The sequence below is a fragment of the Ruditapes philippinarum genome, unplaced genomic scaffold (assembly GCF_026571515.1).
Source record: "Ruditapes philippinarum isolate M1 unplaced genomic scaffold, ASM2657151v2 ctg287_1_1_1_1, whole genome shotgun sequence".
NCBI classification, from domain to species: domain Eukaryota; kingdom Metazoa; phylum Mollusca; class Bivalvia; order Venerida; family Veneridae; genus Ruditapes; species Ruditapes philippinarum.
In genome coordinates, this window is record NW_026856730.1 from 23,388 (window position 1) to 40,071 (window position 16,684).

The 16,684-nt window shown below is 34.5% G+C and overlaps 1 protein-coding gene across 1 annotated transcript in view; it reads left to right on the top strand.

The window, feature by feature from the left end:
* Nucleotides 1-16,684, top strand: part of LOC132747500 (coadhesin-like) — a 39,801-nt gene that overhangs the window by 11,873 nt on the left and 11,244 nt on the right. The window contains exons 2-4 of the mRNA XM_060736900.1: nucleotides 3,579-3,741; nucleotides 12,628-12,765; nucleotides 13,867-14,022. Coding sequence (XP_060592883.1) covers nucleotides 3,579-3,741; nucleotides 12,628-12,765; nucleotides 13,867-14,022 — 457 coding nt within the window. The remainder of the gene's footprint in view (nucleotides 1-3,578; nucleotides 3,742-12,627; nucleotides 12,766-13,866; nucleotides 14,023-16,684) is intronic.

Below are 16,684 nucleotides of genomic sequence, written 5' to 3' on the forward strand. Positions count from 1 at the left end.
AGAAATGTATATGCTTCATGTATATAAGGACAGAGGTACTCAACAGTTGTAAGTTGTGTAAAAGTTTTAAATAATTACACAGACAGTGTTAACTTCCTTGTTTGACTTGTTGAAGTGTGCTGGGTTTTTTTTCCTTACATGGAAATCACAGTTTGAAATTGTCCTATTTTATTTTTGATTAATGTTGTAATAATGACATTTGCAAATTTTTGAATCTTTATTATTTTTAAATAATGAAACTAAAATTGAAAAACAGGTGATTTGGTAGATTCCCGATTAGCAATGATATGTTTCATATTTCAGTTCAAAGGTTTACTGTTAAGAAAAGGGGAAGTTTTAATGTAAATTCTTAGGCACATGTTGTTTCATATTATTTCCTTATTGTCATTACAAGATGGGTTTGTTTTTTTTTAAATAAAACAAGGTTAGCAGATAGACATTTTTATAATGACCAAAGGTATCTATTACTAGTGTAGTTTGTTTGAACATTACAAATATTATACATAATTTTTAGTGGATACTTGGGGTGAATTTAACATATTATACTCTGAGGATAAAATTTATTTAGTAGGCAAACTTTTGGTTTATTTTTATTCTGCTCCCCGAAAAATAACTTTGTAGGTAGAGATAAGATCTCATTGAGAAGGTGGCAGTGCACAAGAACCATAACTGTCTTGCCTAATTTTGGAGTTATTGCCCTTTGTTCATTTTGACACTTTGAACTTTGTCCGGAACATTACTCTAAAACTATAAGAGATATCAATATGAAACTTTGTAGGTAGGTAGATCTCATTGAGTAGGTGTGCAGTGCACAAGAACCATAACTCTGTCTTGTTTAATTTTGGAGTTTTTGCCCTTTGTCCATTTTGACACTTTGAACTTTGTCCGGAACATTACTCTAAAACTATAAGAGATATCAACATGAAACTTTGTAGGTAGGTAGATCTCATTGACTAGGTGTGCAGTGCACAAGAACCGTAACTCAACCTTGCTTAATTTTTGAATTATTGCCCTTTGTTTATTTTTACACTTTGAACTTTGTCTGGGACATAACTCTTAAACTATAAGAGGTATCAACATGAAACTTTGTAGGTAGATAGATCTCATTGAGTAGGTGTGCAGTGCATAAGAACCATAACTCTGCCTTGCCTTTTACTTGAATTATTGCCCTTTGTTTACTTGTACACTTTGAACTATGTCCAGGACCTAACTATAAAATTATAAGAGTTATCAACATGAAACTTAACAGATAGATAGATCTCATTGAGTAGGTGTGCAGTGCCCAAGAACCATTACTCTGTCTTGCCTCATTTTGGAGTTATTGCCCTGTGTTCATTTTGACACTTTGAACTTTGTCAGGGACATTACTCTAATATTATAAGAGATATCAACATGAAACTTTGTAGGTAGATAGATCTCATTGTGTAGGTGTGCAGTGCAAAAGGACTGTAACTCTGCCTTGCCTATATTTTTAATTATTGCCCTTTGTTTATTTTTACTTTTTGACTTTTGTACGGGACGTAACTCTTAAACTATTAGAGATTATCAACATGAAACCTTGTAGGTAGATCTCATTGGATAGGTGTGCAGTGCTATAGAACCTAAACACAGCCTTGTCTAATTTTGGAATTATTGCCCTTTGTTCATTTTTACACTTTGAATTTTACCCTGGACATAACTCTGAAACTATAAGAGATATCATCATGAAACTTTAAAGATAGATAGATCTCATTTACTAAAGTGCAGTGAAAAAGAAACATAACTCTGCCTTGCCTAATTTTGGAGTTTTTGCCCTTTGTTCATTTTTTTTATACTTTCCTGTGTCCAAAACCTTCTCAGGGAGCATCACCCGGTTCTTGTTACATTTGTACACAACATGTTAATTGCAAAAAGAGTTACTCATCATAAAATCAATTTAATATCCAATACATCTTAACAATTTCAACAGAAAAAACGACATTTATTATGGCCTCTTGCCTTGATAACAGGGAAACATCATCGTCTCATACTGTTTATGTCAGTCAGTTGACGACTCATATTAGGGTGTGACGTGCACCCATTCCTAGTGCAGGGCACGCTTAAGGTCATTTACCTTGTTGACATCATTGCTCTCGTGCAATCTACGGCCAAGGTGGTCCCCCAATTTGTCTAATAATGAAATCTGGTGACTGGAAACCATTTGACTTGTTAATTTCTTTTCCGCAAACGTTATGTGTGTAAAGGGAAATGTACAATGGCATTAACCTGCTGAAAAAAACAGCATTTTCGTTGTGTATGTAAGGCAAAAGCGGCAGGAATGAGTCAGCACAAAAAGCATTCCAAATGGGGTCCTCAAACAAAATTTTTATTCAGTTTAACCTTCAATGATATAAGGCCCCAGATCATGACACCTCTGACAACGTAACTGTCACATTCAACAACATTGGCAGGATCTAGCTGTTCACCACGACGACACCATACTTGAACCCTACCATTGGCCAAATTAAGATTAAACTTTGATTCGTCCGTGAGACAACTCTATTCCAACGCTGCCTTACCCTACTGCTGTGACAACGTACCAAATCCAAGCATGAAAGTCAGTGAAGTTGCGTAAGGGAACACCTTTGTATGGTAGTCAAACTCATAGCATAGTGGCCCTTAAAGTCTGTTCCTGGCAGTATAAACAGACTTTCTGATCACCGTAGCCTGTCTGAGATGCTGCACTAATTTTTTTTGCAGGCATGAAGCGGTGACGCCATGATAACTTCACTATGTACCTTTTTTCCTCAGGGGTGTTTTGTAGCGTGCCCAAGCACGTGCACCTCGTGTATTTTAGAATATTGGCCAAAAGGGTAAAACAATTATTGAGTTGGTGAAAAAATAGTGAATTGTGGTAAAATACATACATAGCCGCTTTAAGTATTACTCTAGACATGTATGAAGTTAAACAGTGATATCTTTTAAGTGTATATTTCGGAAAGTTTTGTGAAGGGAAAATTTCTTTTGGTCTAAATAGTAACAATGTAGGTTATTTGTTCTGCAGACTTAAAATGTAATAAGCGAAAAGTTGAATTCTTTATGACCAGTGTAACTTTTGTATTTGTCAAACTTAGAAGGACCTTCAAATGTAAATCATGAATTGAGTTTTGTGTATGAAGTATCTGGCATATTTTGAATTCTCCCATTTGCAACATTTTGATTGAAGCTAAGTCTTTGAATTTGGGTAACTTTAATTTTCATTGCACATTGTATGAAATTCAAACGTTTGATGATCAAATGACTTAATTTAATAATTTTTAGCCTCAGTCTTCAAATTTGTTTCACTAAATGGGCAGTACACTTTAATGCAGACAATCAGTTTCATCTGGGGTGAATTTGAATGTGACTCTAGTTTAATTGAAGCATTCTCGATTAAAGTCACTTTATTGCCATAATCAATCCTCTATTGTCATTTTTTGTGATTTTAGAGGCACTTAAACTTTTACAACTCAAACCTTTTTTATAGAAGTGTATATTCTTTGATGAGCAATCTAGAGCCCTCTTGTTTAAAGATACTTATTGTTTAGATAAAATTCATTTGTATTTTGTTTCTTTTTTAGATACTCTTCAATTGCCTTCCTTACTTATGTACAGCAGCAGCATATGGTGATAATTGTACTGATACAAGTGAATGTACTGATGGTAGTTATCTAGAGTGTAATACAGACAAGAAATGTTCATGCTCAACAGGATATATAGCAAATGGGACTGTTTGTAATGCTGGTATGTTAAAATAATATACATTTTGTACCTTTTGTAGAACATTTCTTTGCATCACAGGTAACTAAAATTAAAATGAATGAAATTCATAACATTTTGCTGATGATCCTTTAGCTAATTTTAGCTCACCTGAGCATGCTCAGGGTGAGCTTTTACGATCGATGATTGTCCGTCGTCCATCCACATTTAGTTTGTTAACACTCTAGCGGTCGCATTTTTGCCTCAATCATCATCAAACTTGGTTAGGATACTTATCTATTTGATTGGATACTTATCTATTTGATAGCTCTGATGAGTTCCAACATGGGTCATCTCGAATGAAAAACTAGGTCTCAAGAGCTAAAAATAGAAAAACCTTGTTAACACTCTAGAGGTCACATTTTTGCCTCAATCATCATCAAACTTGGTCAGGATGATTGTCTAGGTGATAGCTCGGATGAGTTCGCACATGGGTCATCTCGGATGAAAAACAAGGTCACCAGTGCTAAAAATAGAAAAACCTTGTTAACACTCTAGCGGTCACATTTTTGCCTCAATCATCATCAAACTTGGTCAGGATGCTTGTGAAGGTGATAGCTTGGATGAGTTCTAACATGGGTCATCTCGGATGAAAAACAAGGTCAACAGAGCTAAAAATAGAAAAATCTTGTTACCACTTTAGGGGTCACATATTTGACACAAGAGTCATCAAACTTGATCAGGATGCTTGTCTAGGTACTTGCTTGAATGAGTTCGAACATGGGTCATCTCAGATGAAAAACTAGGTCACAGGAGCTAAAAATAGAAAAATCTTGTAAACAGTCTAGTGGTCACAATTTTGACTCAATTGTCATCAAACTTGGTCAGGAAACTTGTCTAGGTAATTGCTTGGATTAGTTTGAACATGGGTCATCTCTAATGAAAAATTAGGTAACAGGAGCTTAAAATAGAAAAATCTTGTTAACACTCTAGTGGCTACTGTTTTGATCCAAATATCCTATAAATTGGTCTGAAAGTTTGTTTTAATGATTTCTAAGTCAAGATCAAACATGGGTCATCTCGGAAGAAAAACTAGGTCACACCGCCCAAATATGGAAAAACCTTGTAAACACTCTAGTTGTCACATTTTTGACTCAATTATCATCAAACTTGGTCAGGATGCTTGTTTAGGTAATTGCTCGGATGAGTTTGAAATAGCATGTGAAACTAGGTCACCGGAGCTAAAAAAAAGAAAAATCTTGTCAACACTCTAGTTGCTACTGTTTTGATCCAATTACCCTGGAAATTGGACTGAAAGTTTGTTTTTATGATTTCTAGGTCAAGTTTGAATATGGGTCACCTGGGAAAAAAAATAGGTCACACTGCTCAAATATGGATAATCCTTGTTAACACTGTAGAGGTCACATTTTTGACTCACCTGTTATGAAACTTGGTCAGAATGCTTGTCTAGGTAATTGTTCGGATGATTTTGATGGGTCAGGTGACCAATCTAGGGCCATCATAGCCCTCTTGTTTCTTTGAAAGAGTAATGTTTCCTGGAAGTCAGATCATAATATGAGAAGAAATAATTATTTTATTTGTGGCATATATAGATTTTATCTCTATCTTTAAATAATGGTTAAAGCCTATCTGCAAGCAGTTGTAATGCCTACAGACCCAAATGTCAATGTGGTACTTTTAGCTCACCAGAGCCGAAGGCTCAGGGTGAGCTATAAGTATGAAAGGGGGATGCTCCTGCGTCCGTCGTCTGTCGTCATGCGTCAACAATCGTCTTCTTCTCTGAAACTACAAGGCAGATTTACTTCACATTTAGTCTGTAGCATCCTTGTGACAGTCACACTTGGATTTGCTCATGTCATTCAAATTGGCCCCTTTTAGGGGTCACTAGGGCTAAAAATAGAAAAACCTTTAAACATCTTCTTCTACAGAACTAATGGATGGATGATCACCAAACTTTGTCTGAAGCTTTCTTGGGTAGTGTTTTATCAAGTTTGCTCATATGAATTTGATTGGCCCCTTTTAGGTGCCGCTTAAGCTAAAAATAGAAATACCTTTAAATGTCTATTTCTACAGAACTAATTGATGGATGATTACCAAGATTTGTCTGTAGCATTCTTAGGTAGTCTTTTATCAAATTTGCTCATATTATTTTGATTGGCCCCTTTTAGGGGTCACTAGGGCTAAAAAAAGAAATACCTTTAAATGTCTTTTTCTACAGAACTAATTCATGTATGATCACCAAACTTTGTCTGAAGCATTCTAGGGTAGTTTTTTGTTAAGTTTGCTCGTATTAATTTGATTGGCCCCCCTTTAAGGGGCCGCTTAAGCTAAAAATAGTAATACGGTTTACTGTCTTTTTCTGGAGAACTAAATGATGGATGATCACCAAACTTTGTCTGTAGCATTGTTGGGTAGTCGTTTATCAAGTTTGCTCATATGAATTTGATTGGCCCCTTTAAGGACCGCTTAAGCTAAAAATATAAGTACCTTTAAATGTCTATTCCTACAAAACTAATTGATGGATGATCACCAAACTTTGTCTGTAGCATTGTTGGGTAGTCGTTTATCAAGTTTGCTCATATGAATTTGATTGGCCCCTTTTAGGGGCCGCTTAAGCTAAAAATATAAATACCTTTAAATGTCTATTCCTACAAAACTAATTGATGGATGATCACCAAACTTTGTCTGTAGCAATCTCCGGTAGTGTTTTATCAAGTTTGCTCATATGAATTTGATTGGCCCCTTTAAGGGGCGGCTAAAGGTAAAAATAGAAATACCTTTAAATGTCTATTTCTACAGAACTAATTGATGGATGATCATTAAACTTTGTCTGTAGCATAGTAAGGTAGTAGTTCATCAAGTTTGTTCATTTGAATTTGATTGGCCCCTTTTAGGGGTCACTAGGGCTAAAAATAGAAAAACCTTTAATCATCTTCTTCTACAGAACTAATGGATGGATAATCACCAAACTTTGTCTGAAGCTTTCTTGGGTAGTGTTTTATCAAGTTTGCTCATATGAATTTGATTGGCCCCTTTTAGGTGCCGCTTAAGCTAGAAATATAAATACCTTTAAATGTCTATTTCTACAGAACTAATTGATGGAATTGATCCCCAAACTTTGTCTGTAGCATTCTCAATAGTGTTTTATCAAGTTTGCTCATATTAATTTTATTGGCTCTTTTTAGGGGGCTGAGACTATAGCTAAAAATAGAAAAAAACTTTAGAGATCTTCTTCTACAGAAGTAACTGATGGATGATCTCCAAACTTTGTCTGTAGCATTCTTGGGTACTCTTTTATCAAGTTTGCTTATATGAAATTTGATTGGCCTCTTTTAGGTGCCGCTTAAGCTAAAAAAAGAAATACCTTTAAATGTCTATTTCTACAGAACTAATTGATGGATGATCACCAAACTTTGTCTGAAGCATTCTCGGGTAGTTTTTTATTAAGTTTGCTCATATTAATTTGATTGGCCCCTTTAAGGGGCCGCCAAAGCTTAAAATAGTAATACCGTTAAATGTCTATTTCTACAGAACTAATTGATGGATGATCACCAAACTTATGTCTGTAGCATTGTTGGGTAGTCGTTTATCAAGTTTGCTCACATGAATTTGATTGGCCCCTTTTAGGGGCCGCTTAAGCTAAAAATAGAAATACCTTTAAATGTCTATTTCTACAGAACTAATTGATGGATGATCACCAAACTTTGTCTGTAGCAATTTTATCAAGTTGGCTCATATGAATTTGATTGGCCCCTTTTAGGGGCCGCTTAAGCTAAAAATAGAAATACCTTTAAATGTCTAATTCTACAGAACTAATTGATGGATGATCATTATGTCTCCCCCACCTCGGGGGGAGACATATTGTTTTTGCCCTGTCCGTCAGTCCGTCCGTCCGTCAGTCCGTCCGTCAGTCCGTCCGTCCGTCCATTCTTCGTTTCCGGACGATAACTAGAGTTCCTTTTGACCTACAGCTCTCAAACTTCATAGGATGAATGGTCTTATTGAGCAGATGATCCCTATTGTTTTTGGGGTCAGTAGTTCAAAGGTCAAGGTCACAGTGACCGTTGGTCAATTTCTCGTTTCCGGATGATAACTAGAGTTCCTTTTGACCTACAGCCCTCAAACTTCATAGGATGATTGGTCTTATAGAGCTGATGATCCCTATTGTTTTTGGGGTCAGTAGGTCAAAGGTCAAGGTCACACTGACCGTTGGTCAATTTCTCGTTTCCGGATGATAACTAGAGTTCCTTTAGACCTACAGACCTCAAACTTCATAGGATGATTGGTCTTATTGAGCAGATGATCCCTATTGTTTTTGGGGTCAGTAGTTCAAAGGTCAAGGTCACAGTGACCGTTGGTCAATTTCTCGTTTCCGGATGATAACTAGAGTTCCTTTTGACCTACAGCCCTCAAACTTCATAGGATGATTGGTCTTATAGAGCAGATGATCCCTATTGTTTTTGGGGTCAGTAGGTCAAAGGTCAAGGTCACAGTGACCGTTGGTCAATTTCTCCATTTCCATTCCTGTTTCCATTCACAGTTATTCTCAGCAGTGGGGGAGACATGCGCTTTTTTACAAAAGCATCCTCTAGTTAAATTTGTCTGTTGCATTGTTGGGTAGTAGTTGATCAAGTTTGTTCATATGAATTTGATTGGCCCCTTTAAGGGGCTGCTTAAGCTAAAAATAGAAATGCCTTTAAATATCTATTTCTATAGAACTAATTGATGGATGATCACCAAACTTTGTCTATAGCATTCTAAATAGTGTTTTATCAAGTTTGCTCATATTAATTTGATTGGCCCCTTTTAGGGGCCTCTATAGCTAAAAATAGAAAAAAACCTTAAGAGATCTTCTTCTACAGAAGTAACTGATGGATGATCTCCAAACTTTGTCTGTAGCATTGTTGGGTAGTCGTATATCAAGTTTGCTTATATGAAATTTGATTGGCCTCTTTTAGGTGCCGCTTAAGCTAAAAATAGAAATACCTTTAAATGTCTATTTCTACAGAACAAATGGATGGACGATTGCCAGACTTTGTCTGTAGCATTGTTGGGTAGTCATTTATCAAGTTTACTCATATTATTTTGATTTGCCCCTTATATGGGCCGCTAAAATTAAAAATAGAAAAACGTTTAAATGTCTATTGCTACAGAACTAATTAATGGATGATCACCAAACTTTGTCTGTAACATTATTGGGTAGTCTTTTATCAAGTTTGCTCATATTAAATTGATAAGCCCCTTTTAGGGGCCGCTAAAATTAAAATAGAAATAATTTTAAACATATTCTCCTACAGAACTAATTGATGGATGATCACCAAACAAAGTTTGTAGTATTTTTGAGTAATCTTTTATCAAGTTTGCTCAAATTAATTTGATTGGCCACATTTCGGGGCCACTCAAGCTAAAAATAGAAAAACCTTTAAACATCTTCTACTTTAAAACCAACTGATGGATGATCACCAAACTTTGTCTGTAGCATTTTTGGGTAATCTTTTATCAAGTTTGCTTATATTAATTTGATTAGCCCCTTTTAGTGGCCACTAAAGTGAAAAATAGAAAAAATCTTCGAACATTATTTCCTACTGAAATAATTGATAGATGATCACCAAATATTGTAGCATTCTCAGGTAGTTTTTTATCAAGTTTGCTCATATTAATTTGATTAACCCTGTTTAAGCTAAAGCTTAAATGCCCCAGGTCATTGCATTTTTTCAAATTATTATTTAAACATATTCTATGCTTAAATTTAATATTAGGAAATATTGACAATCTAACACTGAAAAGCAGTTGTTTCTGGAGAGCGACTCAGGGCCATCATGGCCCTCTTGTTAGCTCACCAGAGCCAAAGGCTCAGGGTGAGCTTTAAGTATCAAAGGGGGATGCTCCGGCGTCCGTCGTCCGTCATCATGCGTCAACAATCGTCTTCTTCTCTGAAACTACTGGGCAGATTTACTTCAAATTTGGTCTGCAGCATCCTTGTGACTTGAATTTGCTCATGTCATTCCAATTGGCCCCTTTTAGGGGTCAGCAGATCTAAAAATAGAAAAACATTTAAACATCTTCTTCTACAGAACTAATTGATGGATGATCACCAAACTTTGTCTGTAGCATTCTTGGGTAGTCTTTTATCAAGTTTGCTCATATTAATTTGATTGGCCTCTTTTAGGGGTCTCTAGGGCTAAAAATAGAAAAACCTTTAAACATCTTCTTCTACAGAACTAATTGATGGATGATCACCAAACCTTGTCTGTAGCATTCTTGGGTAGTTTTTTATCAAGTTTGCTCATATGAATTTGATTGGCCCCTTTTAGGGGCCACTAAATCTAAAAATAGAAAAACCTTTAAACGTCTATTTCTACAGAACTAATTGATGGATGATCACCAAACTTTGTCTGTAGCATTGTTGCGTAGTCTTTTATCAAGTTTGCTATAATTATTTGATTGACCCCTTCTAGGGGTCTCTAGGGCTAAAAATAGAAAAACATGTAAACACCTTCTCCTACAAAACTAATTGATGGATGATCACCAAATTTTGTCGACAGCATTCTCAGGTAGTGTTTTATCAAGTTTGCCCATATTAATTTGATTGGCCCCTTTTAGGGGCCACTAAAGCTTAAAATAGAAATACTGTTAAATGTCTATTTCTAGAGAACTAATTGATGGATGATCACCAAACAATGTCTGTAGCATTCTTGGGTAGTCTTTTATCAAGTTTGCTCATATTAATTTGAAAAGCCCCTTATAGGGGCCGCAAAAGCTAAAAAAAGAAATACCTTTAAATGTCTATTTCTACAGAACTAATTCATGGATGATCACCAAACCTTGTTTGTAGCATTCTTGGGTAATCTTTTATCAAGTTTGCTCACATTAATTTGATTGGCCCCTTTGAGGGGCCGCTAAAGCTAAAAATAGAAAAACTTTAAAACATCTCCTACTTCAGAACCAATCGGTGGATGATCATCAGACTTTGTAGCATTCTTGGGTACTCTTTTATCAAGTTTGCTTATATTAATTATGCCCCCACTTCGAAGAAGAGGGGGTATATTGCTTTGCACTTGTCGGTCCGTCGGTCCGTAGACCAAATGGTTTCCGAGTGATAACTAAAGAACCCTTAGGCTTAGGAACTTCAAACTTGGTATTGTGATTGGTCATGACCAGTAGATGACCCCTATTGGTTTTGGGGTCAAAGGTCAAGGTCACATTGACCTTGTATATTAAAATGGTTTCCGATCAATAACTAAGAACGCTTAGGCCTAGGAACTTCAAACTTGATATGGTGATTAGTCATGACCAGCAGATGACCCCTATTGATATTAAGGTCAAGGGGGAAGGTCAAGGTCACATTGACCTTGTAGGTAAAAACAGTTTCTAATCAATAACTAAAGAACGCTTAGGCCTAGGAATTTCAAACTTTGTATGATGATTGGCCATGACCAGCAGATAACCCCTATTGATTATGGGGTCAAAGGTCAAGGTCACATTGACCTTGTATATTAAAACGGTTTCCGATCAATAACTAAAGAACCCTTAGTCCTAGGAACTTCAAACTTGGTATGATGATTGGTCATGACCAGCAGATGACCCCTATTGATTTTGGGGTCAAGGGGTCAAAGGTCAAGGTCACATTGACCTTGTAGGTAAAAACAGTGTCCGATCAATAACTAAAGAACCCTTAGGCCTAGGAACTTCAAACTTGGTATGATGATTGGTCATGACCAGTAGATGACCCCTATTGATTTTGGGGTCAAGGGGTCAATGTCATAGTGACCTTGTACTTAATTACCGTTTCTGACCAATAACTCAACAATTCAAGTTGCCTTGGTTGATATTTTTATGTGCTTTTGGTATACACATTTGAAGGTCTTATGTAATATAACAACTTGGCTGTCATTAATGAGGCCTATGTGATTCATAAAATTTATGTATTTATTATTTGGTAAGATTTTTAATAACTTTAATTGCTGCACACAACCTATGGGTCACAATAATTATTACCTTGTGACTAGTCATGACCAGTAGATACTAGATAACTCTTATTAATTGCTTGTTCACTGGGTCAGAAGTCATGCATAATAACCTGATCACATGACAAATTGGCTGCCGATAGGGGGCATACATGTTTTACAAACATATCTTGTTTGATTAGCCCCTTTAAGGGTCCACTAAAGCTAAAAATAGAAAAAACCTTCAAACATCATTTCCTACTGAAATTATTGATAGATGATCACCAAACTTTGTAGCATTCTTAGGCAGTCTTTTATCAAGTTTGCTCATATTAATTTGATTAATTTGATTAGCCCCGTTTAAGCTAAAGCTAAAATGCCCCAGGTCATGGCATTTCTTCAAGTTATTGTTTAAACATATTCTAGGCTCGAATATATTGACATTCCAACACTGAAAAGCAGTTGTTTCTGGTGAGCAACTCAGGGGCATCATGGCCCTCTTGTTTAATATATCAGGTCAGTGTCTGATTTTATAATGAATAAATGATTGATATGATAAAACATCAAAATGGCCTCCATATCCAAGTGGTTAAGACTGCTGATGTTGAAGTCAGTTGGTCAAGGCTTTTGTGATTTAAACAGTATTTTGAAAAACTCTTTAGCCTTCTATCTTTAGATAAAGTGATGAGGTTAGCCATGACCAGTAAATGACTGCTTTTAAATTTTTGGTTAAAAGTATAAGGTAAAAGTCTTTGAGAAAGATAAAGCTACTGCTAATTTGAATCACTTTTCAATTTGTGAATAATTAGGTGTTGGACATTCCCAGTAAATGACCTCTTTTGATGTTAGGCTAAACAAAATTGTAAAGTGCCCATTCACTTTTGAGAGGGTGGTAGGTAACAATTGACTTGTTAATAAACTTAAAGTGAACAAACATGTTTCACTAACATTTCTTGTTTTATAGATCTTGGAACAGGCTGTTCAAATGTAGTATCTTGTTATGATCAAAATTCTGAGTGTGTTGGAGTCCTGACACAATGTTCATGCAAAAATACTCATTATGATGACAATGGTGATAAAAGTGGAGGAACATGTCAGTTGAGTATGTATATTCCAACAAAATGTTACAGTTGTATAATATTGTTGAGAACTAGTCATGAAGCATTCAGTTGAATGATTGGAGGATTTTAAAATTGTTAACACATTTCAGATGTCAACATCATCATTATCAAATAATGTTTGACTCTTTACAACAAACAATAGTTTTTTGATATAGTATTGCATAGTTATTATAAGTAAACAATTAGGAGATACAGTGGAGTTATTTTGGCTAGTTTGTTTGTTTGTTTGATTGGGTTTTACATCACACCAACACAGTATAGGTCATTTGGCGATGTTCCAGCTTTACTGGTGGAGGAAGACCTCAGGTGCCCTTCTGTGCATTATTTCAGGCACAAGCAGGCACCTGAGTAGAACCACTGACATTTCGTAAGATAGCTGGATAGCTTCCTCACATGAAAGAATCCAAAGTCCTTGTCAGGATTCAAACCCACAGAGGTGAGGGGCAAATTGTTTGAAGTCAATGACCTTAATCACTTGGCCACATACATCCCACTTAAATATAACATTGAGGTAGCCATCTAGGCATCCTTTCAAAAGTACTGCCATCCTTCCATACAGATCCAAAAAATTATATTACAATTACAAAGTCCAACTTACTTAAAACCTGGCAGGAATGTTTATTAAATTAGGAAATGAGACTTACCAAGTGCTATCATAACCCTATCAGAAGTTGAGCTTTGACCTTTTATTGCTTATTGAATAATTAAGTTATTGTAAAGTAATATAGATATCCATTTTGGGATGTGCTGTATACAAAGATATTACATTATAATGAATTTTCTTATAGTTAGGTATAACTTTTAAACTATAATTGTGATTTGTTTAGTTTAGGCCCTTTGTAAAGTTAAAAAAATGTTGTTTTTAATCCCTTTGAGTTATTTTGTTACCATGCTGATTTTTAACAAGTTTTTCTTTTCTCTTTTTATTGTTCAAAAAGTAGGATACCCCAGGACCCACAATAGTTAAATAGTTTACTTTGTCTGTTTTTATGTTATATTTAATTCCAACAATATTTAGTAGCCAGTAATACTATTCATGCTTGTAATTCCTTAATATAACAGACAATTCTTTTTTTAAACAGAAAACATATTAGGTGAAGAATGTCCAGATCCAAATACTGTTCTAGGTACATGTTCTACAGGTAATAGTGGATGTTCATATGATGATTCCTCATCAACTAACTACAGATGTAAATGTGTATCACCAAATGTGGTTCAAAATGGAAAGTGTGTAGAAGGTAGGTATTTCTTAAACATGTATGCCTACAGATTCAAACAATTTTCTTTTAAACTATTAAAATTTTTCAAACTTAATTCTTATTTTACTGTAAACTTGCCAAACATGAAATATATTTGAAATATCAAATATATTTCTTAAACTCTCTATATACTTTGGCATGTTTGGAAAAAATATCTTGTGAAGATTTAATGTTAAGATTGTTTTGCAGATACATTTATTTTGAAAAAAAACACTAAAATAAAAAAAGCCAACAACCAAACATTTCATATCAAAGTAATTTTGTAACTGTCATAAAGAGAAAGATATTTATAGGATAATGACAGTAACTACCAGACCCTTGCAATTAGGGAAGGGTAATAGCATTATTCTTGTCCAAGAGCAGTTAATTCACTTTGACATTAATTAAATTTAGACTGAATAATGGGACATTTGTCTTTACCCATAACAAATTGTAGCTCAAAACATTTTGTGTGTGGCCTCATACCACATTAGAAACTGAAAGGATGTGATTTTATTGTTACTACAGTTTTAACTGTTCACTGCAGATGTTACGGAGATAGTCACAACAATCATTTCTGTACATAGTTTAGTGATAATAAATGCATGTTAGTCTTAGCTGAAGATTATGAGCAATTAGTGATTATAAATAATTCTACATCTTAGTCTTAGCTGAAGGTATGAGGAATTTGTGAGAAATTAATGTTTCTATATACATCATAGTCTTAGCTGAAGATTATGAGCAATTTAGTGATAATAAATGTTTCTATATACATCATAGTCTTAGCTGAAGATATGAGCAATTAGTGATAATAGATGTTTCTACATCATAGTCTAGCTGAAGATTTGAGCAATTAGTGATAATAGATGTTTCTACATGATCATAGTCTTAGCTGAAGATATGACCAATTAGTGATAATAGATGTTTCTACATCATAGTCTTAGCTGAAGATATGAGCAATTAGTGATAATAGATGTTTCTACATCATAGTCTTAGCTGAAGATATGAGCAATTAGTGATAATAGATGTTTTCTACATTTTTAGTGTTAGCTGAAGATATGAGCAATAAGTGATAATAAATGTTTTCTACATTCATAGTCTTAGCTGAATGTATGAGCAATTAGTGATAATAGAGCGTTTCTACATTCATAGTCTTAGCTGAAGATATGAGCAAATTAGTGATAATAAATGTTTCTACAAATCATAGTCTTAGACCTGAAGGTATGAGCAATTAGTGATAATAAGTGTTTTTACATTGTAGTCTTAGCTGAATATTTGAGCAAATTAGTGATAAAAATAATTCTTACATCATAGTCTTAGCTGAATATATGAGCAATTTAGTGATAACAAATGTTTCTACATCGGAAGATTTGAGCAAATAGTGATAATAAATGTTTCTACATCATAGTCTTTGCTGAAGATTTGAGCAATTAGAGATAATAAATGTTTCTACATCATAGTTTTAGTTGAAGATTTGAGCAGTTAGTGATAATAAATGTTTCTACATCATAGTCTTAGCTGAATGTATGAGCAATTAGTGATAATAGAGGTTTCTACATCATAGTCTTAGCTGAAGATATGAGCAATTAGTGATAATAAATGTTTCTACATCATAGTCTTAGCTGAAGGTATGAGCAATTAGTGATAATAAGTGTTTCTACATCATAGTCTTAGCTGAATATTTGAGCAATTAGTGATAATAAATAATTCTACATCATAGTCTTAGCTGAATATATGAGCAATTAGTGATAACAAATGTTTCTACATCGGAAGATTTGAGCAAATAGTGATAATAAATGTTTCTACATCATAGTCTTTGCTGAAGATTTGAGCAATTAGAGATAATAAATGTTTCTACATCATAGTTTTAGTTGAAGATTTGAGCAGTTAGTGATAGTAAATGTTTCTTCATCATAGTCTTAGCTGAAGATTTGAGCAATTACTGATAATAATCAATGTTTCTACATCTTAGTCTTAGCTGAAGATATGAGCAATTAGTGATAATAAATGTTTCAATATCATAGTCTTAGCTGAAGATATGAGCAATTAGTGTGAGCAATTAGTGATAATAATAAATGTTTCTACATCTTAGTCTTAGCTGAAGATATGAGTGATGAGCAATTAAACAGTAAATATGTTTGTTATCCCCTAAATTGATGCAAAGGCTTTTCAATTGTTTTATTGTATGTGCTTACAGATAAAGGAAATGAGGAGACATAGTTTGTGTTTAAAGATAAAAATATTTATCCAGCTTCATCACTGAAAGTAACTTCAACTTCCAAAACACAAAGCGTTTTGGTTAGTTAGTTTGTATCAAAAACCATAAAAAACAACAAAAGGCTTTAAATTGTCCATGATAATCTTTAACCCTATAAACCCTATTTCTACTGCACTTTCATTATTTCCAAAGCATTCAGACAAAATAAACTTTCCACCCTTACCTTTATTTGTAAATTAGTAGAATGAATGATGAGTACTATCATCATTTTATAAAACAAGAAATTTAATTTATAAAGTGAATCTTTTTCTGGTCTTCCTCATGATATGTTTCTTCATTACTGATTGCTAAGGTGCGGTATTGTCTTTTGCCTTGTATAATTCTGTCAGGCAGAAACAAATTTGAGCTCATCATTTTGGAAGAAAAATTTCAAGCTTTTGCTAC